The sequence below is a fragment of the Sarcophilus harrisii genome, chromosome 6, assembly GCF_902635505.1.
Source record: "Sarcophilus harrisii chromosome 6, mSarHar1.11, whole genome shotgun sequence".
Classification (NCBI taxonomy): domain Eukaryota; kingdom Metazoa; phylum Chordata; class Mammalia; order Dasyuromorphia; family Dasyuridae; genus Sarcophilus; species Sarcophilus harrisii.
In genome coordinates this window covers 240,287,559-240,302,895 of record NC_045431.1, presented here as the reverse complement: position 1 = coordinate 240,302,895, position 15,337 = coordinate 240,287,559, and the positions used below count along the sequence as shown (strand labels likewise).

General features: G+C 62.3%; 2 protein-coding genes across 3 annotated transcripts; one reads left to right on the top strand and one right to left on the bottom strand.

Annotated features, from left to right (window-relative positions):
• The first annotated feature begins 4,002 nt into the window (after positions 1-4,002).
• RPS6KB2 (ribosomal protein S6 kinase B2) lies at positions 4,003-11,222 on the top strand. 2 transcript variants are annotated; one of them, XM_012553073.3, is made up of 15 exons: positions 4,003-4,787; positions 6,204-6,241; positions 6,349-6,469; positions 6,656-6,724; positions 7,103-7,250; positions 7,546-7,603; positions 7,681-7,781; positions 8,424-8,514; positions 8,648-8,738; positions 8,823-8,930; positions 9,554-9,616; positions 10,210-10,287; positions 10,389-10,496; positions 10,597-10,709; positions 10,809-11,222. In XM_012553073.3, exons 1-15 carry the CDS (start codon positions 4,710-4,712, stop codon positions 10,963-10,965), a joined length of 1,422 nt encoding a protein of 473 aa, XP_012408527.1. In that variant the 5' UTR covers positions 4,003-4,709; the 3' UTR covers positions 10,966-11,222. The 2 variants fall into 2 exon arrangements, with proteins under 2 accessions (XP_012408527.1, XP_031797248.1); XM_031941388.1 differs by lacking the exon at positions 4,003-4,787 and having other exon boundaries at positions 6,204-6,249.
• A 63-nt stretch (positions 11,223-11,285) lies between these two features.
• Positions 11,286-14,026, bottom strand: PTPRCAP (protein tyrosine phosphatase receptor type C associated protein). The gene is made up of 2 exons (XM_012553074.3): positions 13,363-14,026; positions 11,286-12,360 (listed from the first exon to the last, which is right to left on the bottom strand). Exons 1-2 carry the CDS (start codon positions 13,363-13,365, stop codon positions 11,716-11,718), a joined length of 648 nt encoding a protein of 215 aa, XP_012408528.1. The 5' UTR covers positions 13,366-14,026; the 3' UTR covers positions 11,286-11,715.
• Positions 14,027-15,337: the final 1,311 nt, after the last annotated feature.

The following is a 15,337-nucleotide window of genomic DNA, read 5'->3' as shown; positions in this document are numbered from 1 at the left end:
TTGCATATGATCTTTCTTTCTCTTTCTCTCTTTCTTTCTGTCTTCCTTCCTTCCTTCTTCTTTTTTTTTTTTTTTTTTTTTTTGCTGAGGCAGTTGGGGTTAAGTGACTTGCCCAGGGTCACACAGCTAGGAAGTGTTAAGTGTCTGAGGTTGGATTTGAACTCAGGTCCTCTTAACTTCAGGGCAGATGCTCTCCTAGCTGCCATCTATTCTTTTTATTTTTTTCTCTATGTTGATCAGTTTTGCCATTTTTTCCCTCTTCTTCCTCTCTAAAAAAAGTTATAAGGGATGGCTCACTGGGGGTGAAGAGGGACTGAGGGGAGAAATCTGATCAATGTAAAAACAAAAGGGATCAATCATCAATCAACCATCGATCAATCAATCAAAGCCGGCTAGTTTTAAAAAGCACAAAGCCTTATGGCGCTGACCCCTGCTGGCCTTGCTTTTTGAAGTATGTTTTTTTCTGACTGCAGGGCCTGGGCAGGGGGACGGGAGCATGGTGGGATCCCAGGGTCCCGAATAAGGGCAAGAGATTGGTTGGTTCTCCTTGAGCTCCAGTAAGGAAGGGAGGCAGCACCTGCAGAGGGGAATGGGATGAGACCATTGTGGTGATTGGGGGGGGGGGGTCCAAGAGCCACACCAGCCGTTCTCTGCAAAAGTCTTTGGCTGCATCTGGCCCCCACTCCCTACAAGACCCAAGAGGCCAGAAGGGGACAGGTGTTGCTCAGAGTTTACCTGCCGGATATTCCTGCCACTGGGATGCTGAGTGTACTTTGCTTCCCTAGATCATGGAGTCTCAGCCCCTTATTTGCAAGAAGAGGAAACTGAGGCTCATCAGTTTATGACAGAATCTGAACCCAGCCCTTCTTGGCTTCCAAAGTGAGCGAATGCTGCAAGAGGGATGTTCAGGAAATGGGTCGGAGCATGAGCCAAGAGAGCATATGAGTCATTGTTGAAGTGATTACTTACCCAGACCCTGAAGACCAATAGGAGGGAAGATCAAGAGAGGGCTGCAAGTTACCTGCACATGCTCAGTGGAAGATAACCGGGCTGGGAAGATGAGTGCCACCTGGTGGCCCAAGGAGATGCTCCGAGGCCCGCTAGGAGTTGGCAAGCAATGTCGTCCCATGGTACCTGCTGTCTCTAAGCTGGGGCCAAAATACATCTTAGTAAACCTTAGAAGGTACTTAAGGCTCTCAGCTCTGTGTCAAGAGTCCAGAAACATTTACTAAGCACTGCGCTGTCCGGGCTGGTTTCTGGGGGGCCTCCGGAAGGTCTCAGCATCATGGACCACGAGGATCAACAGGACTCGAGTCCAAAGTCTTTCTGGTCCCTTCCCAGCCTGTGTCTGTCGCAGTCTGACCCAATCTCCTCCAGCAGCCTGCTTCCTGTCCCACTTCTCATATATGTTATTACAATGACTTGTGGAACTTGGAGAACCATGATGTCACCATGCTGTCTTAAGTACTTAATTGTCTCATCAGTTCCTCTGAGTTAACGCCTGGTTTCACGTATTCTTCTCCAGAGTTCTGGGCCTCTACAAAGCACCAACACCGTGTGCCTGGGGATACTGAGGCAAAGGACAGCCCCTGCCCTCAAAAAGCTCAGTCTAACGGGAGAGACTACAAGAAAACAATCTTGTATAAAAAGGAGCAATGTAAAAAAAAAAAAAAAAAAAAAAAAAAAAAAAAAAAAAAAAAAAAAAAAAAAAGGAGCAATGTAACGAGATAAATGGGCTAGGATGCAAGAGAGAAGACATTACAATCAAGAGGCGATGGGAAAGGCTTCCTGTAGAATATGGGCCCCGAGGAAAGCCAAGGAAGCTAGGGAGGAGGAAAGGAAAAGGGAGAGCATTCCGGGCATGGAAGAGAGCCAGGGAAAATTCCCGAGCTGGGAGAAGGAGGGGCTTGACTGTGAAATAGCTGGGAATGGGCTGTCAATAGATCAAAGAGCATGTGTTGTAGAGTGAAGTGTGAGAAGGCTAGACAGGTAGGTGGGACCAATAATAAAGGATTCTGAATACCAGACAGGATTTTGGATTTGACCCTGACAGTGATAGGGAGCCACTGGAGTTTACTGAGTGGGAGCAGGGTTCAGGAGAGTAAGGTGATATGATCTGATCTGCACTTTAGGAAAATTACTTCAGTGGCTGAATAGAAGATGGATTGGAGTGGGGAGGAGACTCTCTCCCCCCCCCCCCCCAGTTACCATAATAGTCCAGGGGGAGGTGAAGGTCATCTTAGAGAAGAAGAGGGAGTACGTGACCAGCCTAGGGGACTGTAGTGCCCTTGACTAAATTAGAAAAGCAAGGGGGGCAGGGAAGGGGCTAGGGCAAAGATGCTATGCTCTGTTCTGGACACGTTGGGTTTGGCCCTCCAGGTCGAGATGCCCCAAAGGCAGTTGGGAAATGGGAGATGGGAGTTCTCTAGACAGATGGGGGCAGGAGAGGGAGATTTGAGAATCATCAGCATAGAGATGATAATTAAATCCGTGGTAGCTGATAAGATCACCAAGTGAAACAGTCTAGAGAGAGGGGAGAAGGGAACCCAGGTCAGAGCCCTGAGGGATGTCTGAGGTTAGAGGGCACAATGTGGAAGAGGATCCTGGGGAGGAGGAAGGCCTGTCTGGGAAGATCAAAGAAAAGGGTTTGCTCAGTGAGGTCAGAGGCTGTAGAGAGGTCAGAGAGGATGAGCACTGGAACAGTTCAGGTCACGAGCTTGGGCAATTTAAGAGACATTTGTAACTTCGGAGTTCTGGTGGATTGATAGGGAATGTGGGAGGGGGGGAGGCACAAAAAAAGCAAAGGAGAAAAAGTGGAGGCGCCTCCTGAGGATGGAGTCTAGCCCCAGAGTTCAGAAGGGGGCTGGGATAGCAGTTACGGGGGCCGAGGGGATCGATTGCAGGCTTCTTGAAGGGAGGGAAGCTGCGGGCACGTTTGTGGGCAGCAGGGAAGGAGCCAGTGGTCAAGGAGAGGTCCTGTGTGACAGAGCCGGGCCATCTGGTGGAGTGGAGGATAAGAGGAAGGGATCCACCGAGCGGGCAGGGTTAGTTGGCGGCCCAGGTAGATGCGCAGCAGGAGCCGGTGAGGGCTGGCCTCCATTTGTGCCGGGAAGCCGGGAGGCAGGGCTCCTAGCTGAGAGGGCAGGGGAGGGGAGCGGCCTGTTTCCCCCTCCGCCCTTTCAGGCCACTGCTCCCCTGAGTTGCTGCATAGCGCCTTCTGTGACTCACCACTGCCCGCCTTCGTTTGCCTTTTTTTCTCTAGCCCTCTTCTCTCCACAAGAGAGGCCCCCTTCTCATTTTCCTAACTTCAAACCAAAGGGCCCCAGACCACCATGAAACTGTCTCCCCTCCTACTGCTGGACCATAGGCTGTGGCCCCTGTCGGACCGTAGACCGTGGTTCCTGTCGGACTATAAGCCAGTCGAGGGCAAAGACTGGCTCTGCTCTTGGATGTGTATCCCTAGAACTCAGGGGATGAAGTGCCGGGCCTGCAGTCAGGAAGATATGGATTCAAATCCAGCCTCTGACACTCACTAGCTGTTGGGGCTTGGGGCAAGTCACTCGCCATCATTTGCCTCAGTTTCCTGATCTGTGAAAGGAGATGGCAAAGGACCCCCGGCTCTGGCCGGAAAAGCCTCGATGGCATCACAGGCTGGAACAACCACTCTCGCTACCCGGGTGCTGTTCTGGGTCCTGCTCTGCTCCGCCATCCCCTCCCTTCCCGGACGCGGCCAGGATAAGGGGGCAACGGCTGGCAAAGGCCTCCCCACAGGAGCAGACTTCCTAAACTGCAGCGTCCCGGAGGATACTGCTGCAGAATCAGGGGGAGCCATCGAGGCACGCCCCGCTCCCCCTTCCTCCCGCTGCCTCCCTCCTCCTCGCTCTCCTTCCAGTCCCGCAGCCTCCGCGGTAATTAGCGTGGGGTGGCACTCCCTCCCGCTGCCACCGCGGTGGCTCCCAGCGATGACCCGAGGAACCAGCCGGACCTGCCCCCATTTCGTAATTGGAAACTTCCTCTTCAGTCCCAGCTGCGAAAGGGGAGGCGGAGGCCGAGCGTCCTGCCCCTAGCCCGGGCCCGAAGGGGCCTTACTGGGGCTCAGGAGGGGGCGTAAGGACCTCCGCGGGGCTTGAGTGAGTGAGTGAGTGATTGATGGGATTAGGGCTCCCCGCCCCCCCCAGCCCAGCCCCGCCCGGAGCGGCGGCCACGGAGCTGCCTTTTGTCCTGGGGCGGCGGACGCCCGGCGGGCCCCCACCCACTGCCGGGAGACGCGGGCCCCGCTCGGGTGAAACCTCCGGCCGGGAAGTGTGTCCGGGCCCTCCCCCCGGCCCGCGCCAGTGAGCGCAGCAGATCCGAGCCGGAGGCGGACCAAGCGGAAGTGAGCGGGCCGAGCCGCGGGACCGAGCCGAGCCACAGGACCGAGGCCGAGCCGACTGCGCCGAGCGGGCGCCGGGGACGCCAAGGTTCGGGACTGACGCGATCGAGCAGGGGAGGGGACCGAGAGCGCGCCCCCGCCCAGCCCCCGGGGCCGGGCCGAACTCGAACTCCCACAAGCCCCAGGAAGGACGCCACCTCCCTTCCGGGCCGTGTAGGCGGTGGGAGGCGACGGAGCCGGGCCGGTTCGGGGTGATCGTGACGCCCTCACGCAGAGGCGCACGCGCTCGGCCGGCCCAGCGGGCGGGGGGACGCGGGGCGCCGGCGCCCGGGCCGCCATGGCGGCGTTGTTCGATATTGACCTGGAGACCGAAGAAGGCAGCGAGGGCGACGGCGAGCCGGAGCTCAGCCCTGCGGTAAGGCGCGGCCCGCTCCTCTCCGGGCCTCAGTTTACCCGTCCGAGAAGCGAGGGCGCTGGACTGGAGAGGCCCCGCCCCGGAGGGAGGGAGCGGAGGCTGCTGTCAGCGTCCGCATGCCGGGGTCTCCCTCCTGGGACCCTCCGCGTTCTCGGGGCTCTGCTTTAACTCTGTCCGTTCTAAGTTCCGAAGTTTCTCCTTGATCTGTCCTGACACTCCCGAGTTCTGCGGTTCTCCCTGCTCTGACACTACATCTAAGCTCTAAAGTTCCTCCCCGATCTCAGGGCTCTGTCCTGACACTCCTGGGTTCTGAGGCTCCCCCTACTCTGACATTTAAGTTCCAAGTTCTAAAGTTCCTCCCTGGTCTCAGGGCTCTGCTTTAACACTGTCAGTTCTAAGTTCTGAAGTTTCTCCTTAATCTCTGTCCTGACACTCCTGGGTTCTGAGGTTCCCCCTATTCTGACCCTATGTTCTAAGCTCTAAAGTTCCTCCTTCCTTTGCTACTCCTGTTCTGAGAGCCCCTCCCCCTCCTTCCATACTCTGTGCTCTCCATCCTGGGCCTGGCCTGGTCCTCATCGTTCTTGGGGAGCTCCCTTTGCTCCGACGGGGACCGGCTAAATTCGGAGCTCTGCCCCTCACATGCTGGGGGACTGCTCAGACACTCACTGTCCTCTCCCCGCTGTCTGACATCCTGCTTTATCTGATCTGAGCTTTCCTTCAGTCCCAGTATTCTGTGGTTCCAGACCCCCAGCCCCTGATCTCTCCCGCATCCTTGGGGCTGCGAATCAGGGCCCCCCTTCTTCCAGCTCCCCCCAGGTTCTCTCCAGTGGAGCGCCCCGCTTTCATCGAGCACCTTTGCTAGCCCCCTGCTTGTCTGTATGGCTTCCTTCACCCCCGCTCAGGACTCTGGGGTTCCTCTGCTGTTCCCCAGATGCTCCCCTGTCCCCTCCTCTGGCCTTGTCTGTAGCTCTCCCTTCCTTAGGTATCTCGCCTCCCCGGCTTCCCTCTCCCCTCCTGCCTCTCCCTACCTCGCTTGCCTCGTGTCGTGGGTGGTCTCCCTTATTCCAGTCCCTGGTTGGGCTTGGATCCCTCTGAACTCTCTGACCAGATTATGGGAGCTCAAAGGAAGAAGTCCTTAAGTTCAGTCATCCCATTTTTCTAATGAGGAAACCGAGGCAGAAAGACTTGCCCGGAGTCATACATCTGGTTAAGTGTCTGGAGTTGGATTTGAGTGTCTGGAGTCTGGTGGGCTACCCATGATGCTACGCTGCTTCTCAGTCCTACCCATGATGCCATGCTGCTTCTCAGTCACCACCTTGCTATCGCCTTGCTCTCAGGCTTGGGGCCCTGGTGTGGGGGTCCGGGGTCAGGGGTGACCGTCGGAGCCAGGGCACTGACCTTCACTTTCTCTCCCAGGATTTGGACCCGGATTTGAGGACGGCTGCTTGTTTGGAGTGAGTAGGTCGGAGACAGAGCCTGGACTGGGGAAGCAAAGGGAGGGGGTGGGGCTCTCCTGGGTTACCCCGGGGGAGGTTTCGTTCCACTGACAGTATGCCCACAGGCCCATGGGGCACTATGAAGAGGTGGAATTGTCAGAGACCTGTGTGAACCCTGGATCCGAGCACATCGGCCCCCACTCTTTTGAGCTCCTCCGAGTCCTGGGCAAAGGGGGCTATGGCAAGGTATGGAGGTCTCCCCCGGGAAGGTGTATCTCCTGGAGGGTGGGGCCCCTCCCAAAGGCAGCCTGGGCCCCGCTGACCTCGGTGCCTTCCGGGACTGGCCGCCTGGGTCTTTTTCCATGGGCGCTGCCCTGTGCTACAGAACCAGGAAGCTAGGCTTCCTGACAGCCACCCTACCTGCTTTTCCAGGTATTCCAGGTCCGGAAGACACAAGGCACCAACATGGGGAAGATATTCGCCATGAAGGTGTTGAGGAAAGTGAGTGTCGTCCCCAGGAGTTGGGGCAGCTGGGTGCCGGGGCGGGCCGGGGGGAGCAGGGGCAGCTGGGGCAGCTGGGTGCCGGGGCGGGCCGGAGGGAGCAGGGGCAGCTAAGTGCTGGGGCGGGCCAGGGGGAGCAGGGGCAGCTGGGGCAGCTGGGTGCCGGGTGCCGGGGCGGGCCGGGGGGAGCAGGGGCAGCTGGGGGAGCTGGGTGCCGGGGCGTGCCGGGGCGTGCCGGGGGGAGCAGGGGCAGCTGGGGCAGCTGGGTGCCGGGGCGGGCCGGGGGGAGCAGGGGCAGCTGGTTGCTGGGGTGGAGGAGGCAGCTTCCCACAGGGTCTGACTCTGCATCTCTCCTGCCCCTCATCCTCACCTCGCCAGGCAAAAATTATGCGCAACGCTAAGGACACGGCCCACACGCGGGCTGAACGGAGCATCCTGGAGGCCGTGAGGCACCCCTTCATCGTGGAGCTGATCTATGCCTTCCAGACCAGTGGCAAGCTCTATCTCATCCTGGAATGTCTCAGTGGTAGGGTTCTAGCTCACCCTGGAGGCCCCAGTGGGAGTGTCTGAACTTATCCTGGAGGCTCCAGAGGCAGGGTTCTAGCTTATCTCCAAGGCTCCAGTGGGAGGGTTCTAGCTCATCCCAGAGGCCCCTAGCAGTATGGCCACCAGGGTGGAGCCTGCCTTTCCCCATCCCCACCATCCCCCTCCTGCTCTTGGTCAGGCCAAGGGCTGCCCGGGCCTTTGACACGAGCAACCTAAGGCTCAGAGGAGGGAGTGATTGGCTCTGGGCCCCACAGCGAGGCGGGTTTGTGTTCCAGGAGGGGAGCTCTTCATGCAGCTGGAACGGGAGGGCATCTTCATGGAGGACACAGCCTGGTGAGTGGTGCTGGGCATGCGGGGGCGGGGGCGCTGGCCTCCCTCCCTCCCTCCCGTCACCCGTCTTGTCCCCACAGTTTCTACTTAGGGGAGATCACGCTGGCCCTGGGCCACCTCCACTCCCAGGGCATCATCTACAGGGACCTGAAGCCTGAAAACATCATGTTGAGCAGCCAAGGTGCGTGTGTGAGTGTGTGTGTGTGTGTGGGGGGGTGGGTGGGGGGGGCTATGGACTGTGTGCATTTGTAAGGGGGTGTATGGGGGAAGGTGTGTGTGTTTGGAGGGATGCGAGTAGATGTACGGGTGTATGTACCTGTGTAGGTGTGGGTGTTTGTAGACCTGTGTGCTTACAGGTGTGGATGTGTTAGTAGCAGGTGTGGACGTGTTTGTAGCAGGTGTGGACGTGTTTGTAGCAGGTGTGGACGTGTTTGTAGCAGGTGTGGGCATGTATGTAAGGGCGGGAAGGCCAGACTGGGGGGCAGCGGCAGCTCCCGGTCACCCGTCAGCGAGCGCCTGACTGGGCTGAGGCCAGGGAAGCCTTTTGGGTCTCTGCCCTGAGCCGGGCTCGCCCCGGTGAGATTTGTCCCTTCCCCTCTCCTGGGAGCCGGCCCTTGGAGGGCGCCGCCAGCTGCGGGCTCTGAGCCGGAGGGGCTGAGGCTAGAGCCTCTGGCCCCGTGGCCTCCGTTTCCTTCCCTGGGCGCGGCTCTGCAGGGGAAGGGCAGCTTCCTGGGGCAGGTTCATCTCCGTTTGGCCCTTCCCCCCCTTCTCCTCCCCAGTGGCGCTGGGACACTCCCCGAACCCCCTCCCGCCTCCTCCGCAGGTCACATCAAGCTGACGGACTTTGGCCTGTGTAAAGAGTCCATCCATGAGGGCTCCGTCACTCACACCTTCTGCGGCACCATAGAGTACATGTGAGTGGTGGGGGCCAAGAGGGAGGGGCCTAAATGGGGGCGGGGCCAAGGAGGAGGGCCCAAAGGGGGCGGAGTCCCAAGGAGGGCGGGGGAAGGGTCAGACAGCCGGACCCAGGGCCATCTCTCCCCGCAGGGCGCCCGAGATCCTCACTCGCAGTGGCCACAACCGGGCCGTGGATTGGTGGAGCCTGGGATCCCTGATGTACGACATGCTCACAGGAATGGCAAGTTCCCCGGATGGGGGAGGGGGGCGGTGGAGGCAGGGAGGGCAGGGGCAGGTGGGTCCGACCGCTGTCCGTCCCCCGCAGCCGCCCTTCACGGCAGAGAATCGCAAGAAGACGATCGACAAGATCCTGAGGGCGAAGCTGGCGCTGCCCGCCTACCTCACGCCCGATGCTCGGGACCTGCTCAAGAAGGTGGGCCCCGGTGCGGCTCTGTGGCTCTCCCCCTCCCGGCAGGCTTGGGGGAGTGCTCCCTGGCCTCCCCCCCAGGGCTCCCTTCCTCCCACTTTTCCCTCCTCCAGTCAGTTACAAGGGATCCTGGGTAGGGGGCCTCCAGAACTAAGGCCCATTCAGCTGAAAGAACCCTCTGTCATCGAGCACCGTCCTCTTAGTCAACAAATAAGTCCCACAGGGTCGGAGCCACATTTGAATCCAGGACCCCCAGAATCCTGACGCCCCCATCCCCTTTCAGAAAAGGCCCTTCTCCCTTTCTGGGGGCCACAGGGGAGGAAATCTCCTGCTGGTCGGGAGTCGGGAAGAGCTGGGACGGCTCCTGCCTCCATGGCCACGGAGCCTGGACCTCCCCGGCCTCAGTTTCCACATTTGTAATATGGGATGTCACCCACGTGAGAATGGCGAGCTCGTTTATAAACAAAGTGCTTTGCTGCCTGAGCTCGGCAGGGAGATTGTAGAAGGATGGCTGGAGAGGGGTCACCCACTTCCCTCCCACCTCCGATGACCTCCGATCCTCCCGAGTGCTGCCCTGCTGACCCCCGCTCATGCCCACCCCCTTCTCTCCCTTTTTCTTCCTTCCCTAGTTTTTGAAGAGAAACCCCAGCCAGCGACTTGGGGGCGGACCCGGGGATGCAGCGGATGTCCAGGTGGGTCAGGGGTCATTGGAAGGGTCACTCTGCTCACATAAGTACCATATGAAAATTCCTAAAGCAGATCTGACCGGGGCACCCTCCCTCAAATACCATCAGTGGCTCCCTCTTGCTGCCAAGAGAAAATGCAGACTTCTTGATCTGAAAGTCCCCTCATTGCCCCCGAGTCCGGCCCCAGCCCACGTCCTTCCCCGCGTTTCCCATGAGCCCTCTTCTTGCCTGCTGAGGTCCGGACGCACAGGCCGGGCTCTTCCCCACTCCTGGGCCTAGAACGCCCTCTCCCCGGTCTCTGCCGGCTCGGGTGTCTCCCCTCTCCCCCTTGGCCCCCCCAAGTTCTGAGGACTGTTTTCCACATGGAGTGAGGGGGCAGCTTGTATTTCCCAGCCTCACTACGTTCCTCCCACCCTCCCTCCCCTGCTTCCTCAGGGCATGGCCTTCCATGGTTTCCTGTCTTGCACACAGTAGGTGCTTCATGCATGTTGGTGAAGTGGTCTGGGATTGGGGTAACGCGGGCACCCTGCTGGGGGGGGGCGGGGCTGTTGTGTCCAGGATTGGGGCAGTCGACCCTGACGGGAGTTCTGGCTCCCTAGAAACACCCTTTCTTCCGTCACATCAACTGGCAAGATCTCTTGGCTCTCCAAGTAGAACCTCCCTTCCGGCCCAACCTGGTGAGTGTGGGGGCGGGGCGGGGAGTGGAGAGCAGAGCCCCCTGCCCGTAATCCTGACCCCCGCCCCCAATCCTGACCCCCGCCTTTCCCACCCACCGCAGCAGTCGGAAGAGGACGTGAGCCAGTTTGACACTCGCTTCACGAAGCAGACGCCCGTGGACAGCCCCGACGATTCTGCGCTGGGTGAGAGCGCCAGCCAGGTCTTCTTGGTGAGGACCCCCCGCGGTGTTTGGGGGGCTTGGGGACGGGGGGGGGGCGCTGCCGGGATGGGGGCAGGGAAAGGGATAAGACTTGTGCCTCCGCTTTCAGGGCTTCACCTACGTGGCCCCCTCGGTCCTGGAGGGCATCAAGGAAGGCTTCTCGTTCCAGCCCAAACTGCGGTCCCCTCGGCGCCTCAACAGCAGTCCCCGCACCCCCATCAGGTACACTGGGCCTTGAATGGCCGAGCAAGGAGGGGCTTGGGCTGGAGCCGGGCTCGAAACCAGGGTCTCCCCCTCACTGTGCCTTGGTTTCTCCTACAGCCCCTTGAAATTCTCGCCTTTTGAAGCATTCCGACCCAGCCCCGGCCCCCCGGAGTCCATGGAACTACCCCCACCCCCGGTCAGTTCAGCCCCGCTTCCCATCCGGACTCCCGCCGGCAAGAAGTCCAAGAAGGGCCGGGGCCGTTCCAGGCGCTAGAGGGGCCGCTGCGTGTCCCGGCCACCCTTGAACTCTGATCCCACCTCCCCTTGACCCCCCCGGAAGGATTTCCTGGCATCGGCCTGGAAGTGCTGTAGGCCCCTTGGGCCAGGCTGATTGAAGTGCCCTTGGGGGCGGGGAGGGCACCGTTTGCACAGAATCATGGGAACGGACTGCTGCAGCCCCCACCCCCACCCCCACCCCCGGCCCAGCTGCTGGGCTGCGGCTTTTAGCAAATAAATATTGGAATCATGGCCCCTGCCGAGACCTCGTCCTTTCCTGTGAAGGGGGCGGGAGCTTGGGGCCCCCCCCATCTGTCCCGGGCTCGTGGGGAACCCCCTACACGGAGCTGGTATTTGGGGTCTGCTGGTGCCCGCCCTACGGAGTTTGTGGTGGGGGTCGGGCCTAGAAAAGCACAGAGGAGTCCAGTGGAGGAGCCTTTATTTCTGAAGGGGGCCCCCTACCCACAATGCTGGAGCTGGATGGGGCGCCCCGGTCCTTCTGCCCCGCACCCGTGAGCTCAGTGGTCTCGGTCTGGGGCTGGGGGGGGGACACTGCTTTGTGCCACACAGTCTGGAGGCTGAGGCTGGGCGCCGATCACGGGGCAGGTGGGGCGCTCCACCCCTTCAGGACCAGGGGAACCGCTGTGGAGTGGGGGCAGGGCAGGCTGAGCTGGGCGGGCCCCGTGTATCCCCCCATGGCTCTTGGGCCAGAGACGGGCATCAGGGAGGCAAAGACAGACCCCCGCGCCTAGAGTGCCGTGACGCTGAGGCCGTGGCCCCCCTCTGCGCCCGCCCCGTCCTCCCAGGCTGCACTCCCCGAAAAGGCGTGGAGGTCGCTGAGCAAGGCCCCGGCCTCGGAAGACTGGGCCCCGGAGCTGCGCCCGGCCTCAGAGGGCTGGGCCTCGGAGGGCTGGGCCTGGGGGTCTTCCTTGGCCTCCCCTGGGGCTGCCTCCACCAGGGCCGCCTCCAGGCCCTGGGAGCCGCCGGGCCCTCCATCCTTGGGCTTCTGCTCCGGCTGCTGCCCGTGCTCCCTGCCTGGCTCCAGATGCTCTTCCTCCTCCTCCTCGTCGTCCTCGTCCTCCTCGTCCTCCTGCTTCTCGGTGCTGTCCTGGAGCTCTTCGACGGCCGAGGCTCGGAGCCAGCGGGTCAGGCCCGTGGCGCGCAGCAGCCGGCGCGCCCGCCGGCCCAGGGAGGAGCCCAGGCGGGTGGGGTGGTAGTAGCCCCCCGACTCCCGGTTGAGGTGGTACCAGGCCAGGGCCAAGGCCGCCAGGAGCAGCAGCAGCAGCAGCACCAGCAGCCACACGGTGACCGAGTTGGGGGAGCCGCTTCCCTCGGAGCCCAGCGCCCCCGGCAGGGCCCCCAGCGCCACCAGCACGCCCAGCCTGCACCGCGCCTGGGGGAGGGAGGAGGGAATGGTGGCCAGGGGCTGGGGCTGGGCCCCTCCTGGCCCCCCTCCAGGGCTCCGGCCCCTGACTGCCGCCCGCCCGCCCGCCGAGATCCAGCCTCGGTTCTCTCATCTGCAGAAAGGGGAGGACGGTGGCCAGACGGGGTCTTGCGGGAGCAAGATGAGGTGGGAAGGGCCAGGTTTACACGGATGGCCCGGGGGGAGGGTCCCTGAAAACACCGCCAGCCCGGTGTCCTCTGCCCATGCCCTTCTCAGAAGGGCCCCGGACTGCAAGGCTGGGAGCCCGGCCCCGGCCCTCGCTAGCTCTGAAACTGGGCAATCCAGTCTGACCCTCAGTTTCTTCCTCTGTAAAAGGGGTGGGCGTACTCTGGGGGGCCAAGGGACACAAGCTGGCAGCAGCTGCCTGGCCCCTCCCCTCAAGGGCTCCCCAGAGACGGGGCCTGAGCAGGGCGGGGGTGGGGGGACGGCACTGGGCATTTCCTGCCTCCCCCCCTCCCCGGGGCCTGGGAGCCTCCCCGAGCTCTCTGCTTAGCATGTTCCCCCCCAGCCCCCAGCATGTGACTGAGCCCACTGCCGCCAAGGCCGCCTCTGTGAGAGGAAGCTTGCGGTCGGAACAGCAGGTGGGGCCTGCCCTGCTTGTGCGCTCGCGGGGACTGAGCACTGGGGCCCCCACTTCTGGCCCCTCGGGCTGTGGGGGAGGGCTTGGAGCCCCTTGGGCCCCGGGCCTCACATGTAGAGGCCTGAGGAGCAGAGACTTGGGGCTTCTTCCTCGGTGACCCTTCACCTCCGACTTCTGGGACCACCTGCTGGTCCTGCCAGGTGCCGGGCACTCCCGGAGCCGCGCTCCCCAAGGCCGGGTCCCGAGCAGCCCCTCGGGGATGGGGAGCAGGAGGCCGGACCGCTGCTCCCGACCGTCCCCAGCTCGGGCCCCCTCCGCCCCGGTCCCTGGCGCCCCCTGCCTGCCTCCTCGTCCCCGGCTCCCACACTCACCATGTGGCCCTGCGGTCTCCGAGCTGGCCCGGCTACTGTGGGGCGCAGAACACCGGCTGTGGCGGGGCCCGAGCGCAGACTGGGCGGGGGAGGCCGGGACCGCGACCCGACTCCCTCTGGGGCTTCCGGCTTCCTGTGTCTTGCCCACCCCCGCCCCAAAGCTGGCAGGGGCCCGATGATGGGGAGGGGGCGGGGCTGCCGGGGCGGGGTTGGGGGGGGGATGCACTCCCTCAGGTCTGGCCGTTTCTGTCCAACCCCAGGCTTGGGGCCCAAAGGCTTCTGGGGGACGGGGGCTGCCAATCATGAAATCAGCAGAAGCGCCGCCCCCTCCCCCAGAGCTCACGTGCTGCCGAGCGAGGCAAGGATGTTGGGGGAAACTGGGGGGGAGATGGGGGGGCGGGGCTGGAGCCCAGGGCGCGGGGGCAGCTGGTACCAAGGCCGGATGCGGGGATGGAGCGGGACGGGCCCGGGCCCTGGGAGAGGCAGCAGGGCCTCCTGGCCGGCTGGGGGGTAACGGGGAGCCCCAGAAACTCAGGGGCGGAGCTGACCCCGTCGGGCCAGGGCAGATCACTGGCTGCCCGGGGGAAGATGGGCAGGAGGTGACACAGTCCAGGTGTGAGTGAGTCACGGGGGCCACACCAGGCCTGGGTACCTGAGGGCTGGGCGGGGGAGGTGGGGCTGGGGGCGCGGGGGAGTGGGAGGGGAGAGGGCGGCTCGGCCGCCAACAGTGGCCAAGGGGGGGAGGGGGGCTGAGACTCGGGGGGGTGGGGCAAGGGGGCCCCCAGTCAGATGGGCTGGAGTGGGGGGGAGGGGCCCCTGCGGGATGAAGACTCCCCCAAAGGCTGAGGAGAGCAGGAGGGCCGTGGCCCCCAGTCCTAGAGATGAGCCCTGGGAGATTGGAGTACCCTCCAAACCTAGAGGAGGCCCCCCAGAAGGCAGCGTCCCCCAGTCCTAGAGGAGACCCCCAGGAGAGAGTAGCGCCCCTCAAGCCCCCAGGAGACGCAAGGATCAGAGTTCAGGGATTGGGGAGGAGAGGAAGCGGGTGGAGAACACTGGGAGAAAAGGGAGGGACGGGGGAGGGGGAGACTTTTCAAGGTGCCAGAAGCGCGGGTGTGTTTGTGGGCAGAGATGGGGCAGAGAATGGGGTGAGGGCCAGAGGGCAGCCTCCTGGGGCGACCACAGGTAGGGGCCCAACGCCATTTCCCTCCCGCCCCGGCGTGCCCATCTCCTCCCCCACAACAAAAGGGCGCGTTTAGAAAGGTTTTATTTGGAATGAAAATAGAGTCGGGACCTTCCACCAGGGAAATGAGAGAGTTTGGGTGGTTGGGTGATTTGGGGCTGTGGGGAGGGGGTCCGGGGTTTTTGTTTGGGATAATAAAAATTTGGGCAAGTAAAAATGGTCCAGGGGGGGAGGGGGGGGTGGGTGTGGAGTGGTTTATGGAGTGTTGCCGCCCAGGCTCCCTGTTTACGGGGGGACCGGTCGCAACCCCTCCTCCAGGCGGGCCTCCTGGGGGGAAAGGGGGCAAGGGGGAGGGGTGGGGGCGTTGGAGGCCCCCCCAGGGGTGTGACCCGCCCAGAGGGCAACCCCGTGGGGGAACCGGGGCGCCGCCCGCGCGGGGGGGGGGTGGCGGCCTGCCGGGACGGGTGGGGCCAGGGCGTGTCGTGGAGGGAGTTTTTGACCTTTGAGGTCCCTCTGTTGCTGGGACGGGGCCTCCCGGGGAATAGCAAGGGTTCTCCCGCCGCCACCCATTCTTGGTCCAGGGGGTCCCCGCTGGTTTGGACAGGTATCCTGAAATAGGTTTACGGGGGGGCAGAGGGGATGGTGGGAGGGGGGGGGATGGATCCGGGCCTGGGTGAAGTAAGTTGTGCCCCGTGCCAGGGGAAAGAGGGGCCCCCAGGAAAGCCCGGGTAGATGGCGGGTGGGGAGAACCAGGGTTCCGGGGGACGCCCCTTGAGTGTGGTACATGCCCCTGCC

What these genes read in the sequence shown, in the direction of transcription:
- RPS6KB2 (XM_012553073.3), top strand. Translation starts at nt 4,710, where the DNA reads ATGGCGGCGTTGTTCGATATTGACCTGGAGACCGAAGAAGGCAGCGAG. An exon ending in CATCATGTTGAGCAGCCAAG is followed by an intron (nt 7,782 to 8,423) that starts GTGCGTGTGTGA and finishes CCTCCTCCGCAG; the next exon opens with GTCACATCAAGCTGACGGAC. An exon ending in AGTCCCCGCACCCCCATCAG is followed by an intron (nt 10,710 to 10,808) that starts GTACACTGGGCC and finishes TTTCTCCTACAG; the next exon opens with CCCCTTGAAATTCTCGCCTT.